The 6,073-nt window shown below is 45.8% G+C and overlaps 1 protein-coding gene across 2 annotated transcripts in view; it reads right to left on the bottom strand.

The window, feature by feature from the left end:
- Positions 1 to 3,330, bottom strand: part of LOC102378587 (NCK-interacting protein with SH3 domain-like) — a 9,387-nt gene extending 6,057 nt beyond the window's left edge. The window contains exons 1-3 of one of the 2 annotated variants that reach the window (XM_006017760.3): positions 3,227 to 3,330; positions 1,512 to 1,640; positions 1,358 to 1,402 (exon numbers count right to left, since the gene is read on the bottom strand). In XM_006017760.3, the coding sequence (XP_006017822.1) occupies positions 1,358 to 1,402; positions 1,512 to 1,640; positions 3,227 to 3,296 (244 nt within the window). In that variant the 5' untranslated portion in view covers positions 3,297 to 3,330. The remainder of the gene's footprint in view (positions 1 to 1,357; positions 1,403 to 1,511; positions 1,641 to 3,226) is intronic. The other variant, XM_006017761.3, reaches the window with a different exon arrangement.
- Positions 3,331 to 6,073: the final 2,743 nt, after the last annotated feature.

The raw sequence follows: 6,073 nt of genomic DNA, 5'->3' as shown, positions 1-6,073 counted from the left end.
AATAACCTGAATGTATCAACTGATCCGCAGAACAGTTTTGACCTAACACTGCACCAGCCAACTGCAAATATTCTGAGATCTCCTAAAGTCCTGGGAATAAAAATTCAACCTGCTAATAAGGAACCCAATCATCACTTAGCCAGTTCTTGGAATTGGAGGACAAGTTGCTCTGCTTTCAACTGCACCCCAGGTGGGCAATAATCCCCCAGAAACGCACTGCCTTTCATGCATTATTGCCTAATTACTGAAGCCAGCCAATGCATCAGGTAACAGTCAGAAGTGGTAAGCAGAGAACACACTTCAGTCTCCGAGTGAGAAACTTTCACAAATTGGAAACTTCCACATGAATGTTAATGAAACAACTCCAATGACCAGCTGAACTCCAGGATGTGTTCTCGCTGCTTCCTCCTCTCCTCCTGGTGAAGCCAAGGATAAAGGCATCATGTGGAACAGTGGCAAGTAATTAATGCAAGATAATTATGACCAAGCAGCAAGAGATTCCACAGATCAGCTCAGGACTAACAAGTGGCATCCTATACTAGGGCCTACCATTGCACTTGGCCTATGGACTAACTTCAGAACTGCAAGCAGCAGTGGCAGGCAGGGTTTGGCAGGGCAGGCAGGCATTGGCTTCTTCGCAGCCAATGGCTTTGCCCATTCTTAGGTAGCTCAACATTGCAGGTACCAAAGCATCCAGGAGAATGTGCTGACTGGAAGAATGATGCCAGGACAGACCCCACCACATCTCCCTTAGTGAGATTCAGGAGGCCCAGATGGGCTAACCAGCAGTCCTACCAAACCCCCAGGAGGTGAGGCACAGAGGTGTTAAGCACCCACTGAAAGTGTTACTGCTCCTAAATTTGGTATTTCTGTGGCATTAACCCATGCAGGCATGTGGCACGGTATGAAGAGGCAGGGTAGATATGCACTTTATAGCCTAAATAAATAAGATACATCTAGAGAGAACATGAGCTTTTGTGAAACTGAGTTCACTTCATCAGACAGTCTGAAGTCAGGCAGTTCAGTGTAACATGGCTAACTGCCTCTCTCTATGGTGTGAAAAGAACCATGCAACTGCGAGAGTGGTGGGGAAAACAAAAAAAACCCCCAGAGGCTGCAATAATCCCTTGGACCCAGGCAGGTTAAGTAGTTTGTTACAGGCTCTAATTTAATCACAACCATCTTTCAGCTTGAGAGTCCAAGCTGGAGTTTTGCTGTTCCTTCTCAACCATAAGCAGAGGTATTGGGGAGCAGAGGAGCAAGGCACCATGTCCTCATAGACAGGTTCTTTAATTGATGATCAGTATAACCCCTCCTCCAAAGGAATTCTTTCCCTGTCTATGACCTTACTCAGTACCTATTATCAAAGCCCTGGGAGTCCAGGAGAGGGCATCACACACACCTGGAAAGAGAAGGGCATCTGGTCAGTTAACACAATGCTACCCATGGTTCTAGGACCTCCCCTGCTCTCATCTGTGACAGCGAGGACCTGTGACAGGAGCATCACTAACCAGGAATGTGGAGATTGAAGGCCAGCAGAACATTAACAAATAAGTCAGGCAGCTGATCTGTTGTGTCCGAGGGCAGTCCATCCTCGATCACCTCCAACAAGAACTGGACAAACTGTGAGTTAAGGTGTTCTGTACATGAGAAGAAAGGGAAAGTTGATGCACAGTGCTGATAAATCATGTATCAGGGGAGTTACTCCCACCAGCAGGCTGGACTAGATCCAGCCAGTTGTGAGATCGTTGTGGTGGGAGATACAAACAGCTCAGAAAACATAACCCACCTTTTACAAGCAAGAAACCAACTGGCTGGTTTCCTGAGTGAATGAAATCCCAGAACCTGCACCAGCATCACAGCAACCACTGAAGTATCACCAGCACAGATTTGTATTCTTACCTAGTGGTTTGGTTTGTCTATTTAAAAATTAATCCAAATCCTTTGTAATAGCTCATGTTTTAATCTAGCTATTAGGGAGGCTTCCTGGCTCATGCAAACAAGTCCACCTGCAGGAAATAACCACCAGGGTCATGCTAAAGGAGCAAAACAATCATTTCCAGAAGCCTGAACAAAGCGATTCACATCCCTGGTCCCTGCAGTACTGGTTCCAAAGCCTGCACATTTATCGCAGGGTCTAGTGAACCTGCTAAGGAGATTCTTTGGCAAAACTCTCCACAGCAGCCATAGAAAACAAAGGTCAGTGGTTCCCAAACACTGAGCACATCTGGATCCAGCAAAGTGGAAGGGCATATCTGTGCGTTTGGGGGAAGGAAGGAGAGGGAGAGAAAAGGGAATGCAGTTGGGAGACAAAGGCTGCACAAGAGTAAGAGGTTAACAAGTACCAAAATGGGGTTCAAAAGACAACAGCACAGCTGGCATCTGCCTGTTGATTCTCAAGGATCTCTGCTTTCATTGAAAACAAGCTTGAAGGGTCTAGTTATGAGGTAGCTTCAAAAAATCTAAAGCTGCAGGCATCCCAATATGCCCAGATGAGGACTGTACCACAACCTGCAAGAATTTAGGACTGAAACAAACAACCCTGATCAAGGAGTCCAGGCCCCTGCTATCATGGACTCAGCCTAATTTCCACTCCGTAGGGCAGACTAATGCAAGGGGGTGTTTTACTGAGAACAAAGTTAGAGTACTTGAGGCTACAGATCCCTGCATGCAGTGCTCAACCTGGAGCCAAAAATCCTTGTGGAACTCTGGACTAGGATCCACGGTCTGTACATGCCCCTTCCTGTTAAAACGGGAAGTGACCACAGGGTAGTTCCCTAGGATCCGCTTTGGTGACCCCCTGAAAGCAATACCTTGCTCCAAGTCTGACACCGTCAGGCAGACTAACAACATCAGTGCTACAGGGGACAGGAAGGCAAATTCTATCCCCTTCTATTACATAAAAGGCAAGGAGAGGACAATATTTTAGCAGGCAGAGGTGAGCAGGGGACAGCCAGGCAGCAGCATTAACAAAGAGCAGAACAGATTTCTTTGCAGAAGACTTACATGGTAACAGCACTTATCATCCCTGCAGGTAGCAAAGCTGTTTCCACACCTGTTTGCTCTCCCCTCCCTCAAGATCTAGGATCATTGTAGTCCAGTATTTCAGCAGCCCTCCCCCATGCTGTAAGAGAAACTTGGTTCTCCTTAGCTACTGGACCACCAGAAAACCCTGCAGGATGCCTGGGTATCGGCTTTTTCTCTCTGTAGTGACTCCAATTCCTACCGTAGTGATGATATGGCAGCGGCTCTCCCATAGAGAATATCATTGCCAGCACCAGTGCAGAATAGCACATCTTTTGATGATCTGTAAGATAAATCCATAGATCTGGTTGTTAGTACTCTCAGGGGTACAAAGTGTGTCCTTTGGTTTGAAGTGCAAGTCATTTCAGTACATACAGGAAAGAATAATGTCTGTATTTATTGATCCATGAGACAACAGCTATCTCCTTTATAAGACCCTTGTCTTCTGCAACACCAATAAAAATCCGGCCAATTAATAACGACCATGCTGAGGAGCATAATGAGGCTGACGTGTGTGACATGCAGTTGTCTGCACCCCCTTCTCCACCCAGCACAACAGACTGTAGAACTGTCTGGGTCTCAGGGCACTGCAGTAACACACACCTTTAATCACCACCTCAATAAGGCAATACAAGACGAGGACTGGAAGTCTTGTTCAATTTTTGGTTCAGTTACCACAGCTTAAATAAAGGTGGGGAAAGGGTTCAGTTTCCTTCTACAGTCCTTCCCAAGCATCTCTGCTCCAACCACATCCACCCCCTGTGATTTCAGTCCGGAAATCAGGCCCTTCCCCATGCAAACCCTGCTTTACCTCTGCTCTGACACACCCTACACCAAGGGGACTGGTCTTGGACCTTTCATGAACAAGACAGCTATCAAGTGTGTGCTACCACTAACCTACGCATCAGCTAACATCCGTAGGTACAAGATAAATCAGAGTAACACAAAAGTTTTATGAGAAGCAGTTAAAAAGAAAAAGAGAAACCCCATTTTTAGCCATGAACTAACATGGGATTTGAACCCAGGTCTGCAGACAAGAGATCATTACCTTCATTTACAGTGTAACACAGCCCCTCACATGCATTTCAGTCACAACTTTAAAAATGCACTAGTAAAGTAGAAAAGCCACTCACTCAGGATGGGGCACATGTATGCAAGCAATAATCTACCACACGCTCAGAAGCAGACTCTTTGGGCCAGTGGTGCCTAGCAGAACTATGCCTATGCTCTCATGCAACCACTCCAAGGGCATAAAGAGAAAAATAGCATGGCCCAATGGACCCTCTACTCCCTCCCCATCAGAGAAGTCAGGGTTCCAGGACTCTGCAGTAGCAAGGAAAAAAGCACATTTTGGAGTGTGCACCTGTGAAAACATCTCTGAGAATTCCTGTCACCATATAGCCTTTTTTGTCAGAATATTAGTTCTTGGAGATCCCACTCTTAGGGCTACCAATGTTGATGCTGAATTCACCCGCTCCATGCTGCCTCCTGGCATGCCAGGGATGATCTGACTTCCTTTTGTCTGGCTATATGAACATGGGCATCATGGTACTGACTATCATTTGACCAGCTGGCTCCCGAGTCAATGGTAGGAACTTGATATAGACCTTTCAACCGCTGTACGTTCCAATATGTTTCTACAGAGGTCGGCCGTCTCACAACCCCATGTGTGCTCCATCAGAGAACCAATGCATTACTCACTAAAGCATGGGCTGGCAGAAGCTATGACAAAGTCTGCCTGCATGCCTCCCTGAGGTCTTTTTGCCTCAACGGATAGGAGCAGAAGGATCCCCAGGGTACATGCATGGCTAATAGGAGGGCAATGTTGAATGGAAAGACTGCCTTCAAGCACATGGGACATTCATGTGCCACTGGAATGACCAGATGAATGAACACTTAAAGACAAGAGTTTGATGGGGTGAAATGTCCTTCGATACACAGCCTCAACTGGAAGCCCATAGTTTATCTAGCTGTGGTAATCACTCCTTTCCTATAGCAATGTAAAGGACCACCTACTGCAGCCAGAGAAAGGAGAAGAGGAATGTGAAGGAGTTGGTGTCAAAGACATCTTTTCTCAAAACATCAGAACAAAGCTCTTGAGTTCCTTTCCTGCTTCAAAAGAGCATCTTAACTAACGCAAGGGATGAATAATTAAAAAAAACCCAAACCACTCATCTACACAGTCCACAGCTTTCAACAGTTCATTGAAAAACTGAACCCAGGAAGGTATCCATCCCTTCAGCCATCTTTAAAGTTTTTTCTGCTCAGCTAAGGATTGCCTGCTCAATATTTCCTGCCACATCACAGTTACATTTGTTTGCAAACATTTCTGCATGATGCTGTTTTCAGTAGATTGGTTCTGGCTGAATTAAGGTCCCCACAATATCCTGGAACAATGCTCTGGCTTCCAGGTGTGCATTCTGCCAGCTTTCTTGGGTACACTGGCATCTCGTGCATCAATGTGTCCTATGGCCTGCCGATCCAGCACAATTTTCACTGGCAGTGGCTCTACAAGAATGCTCCACCAGATCATAACCATCGTCTTGCTTGAATCTTAATTAGCCAATGCACTTCAGTAGGGATTTGCAGAAGAACCACAGGAAAGGGTATATAACAAAATATAATTAATTGAGTCTGGAAGATTTTAGAAAGAAGTGTGCGTATGCTAGTACAATGCTTTGCAAGCATGGCAGGATACAGACAGATGAAGTATATTCAGTTTCATCTCTCAGGCAGTGGTTGGGTCACTTATTACATACGAAATAAATAAAACCTGGGTTTCTTTTAAAGCAGCAGGCAGGCTAGAATGATCCTTTTTACTACTTGAATGTGAATTTAGTAAAACTCTCGTTTCAGCACAGTACTTTCATGGTGAACCAGGGGTCCCTGCAATCTATTTTCCCCACTCACTCCTGCTAATTCATTTTGAAGGCACCTCACTCGGTCCCCTGCTCTACTAGGTCTGGACTGGATCCTTCGCAGACAGCATGTTAAGCCATGGGAGGGTCAAACCGCTGAAGATGCCCATCTAACTCCTTACACTGTACGC

The sequence above is a fragment of the Alligator sinensis genome, unplaced genomic scaffold, assembly GCF_000455745.1.
Source record: "Alligator sinensis unplaced genomic scaffold, ASM45574v1 scaffold839_1, whole genome shotgun sequence".
In the NCBI taxonomy this organism is placed as follows: Eukaryota; Metazoa; Chordata; order Crocodylia; family Alligatoridae; genus Alligator; species Alligator sinensis.
Note: the sequence above shows the minus strand (reverse complement) of the source record. Positions and strands in the feature narration are given on the sequence as shown.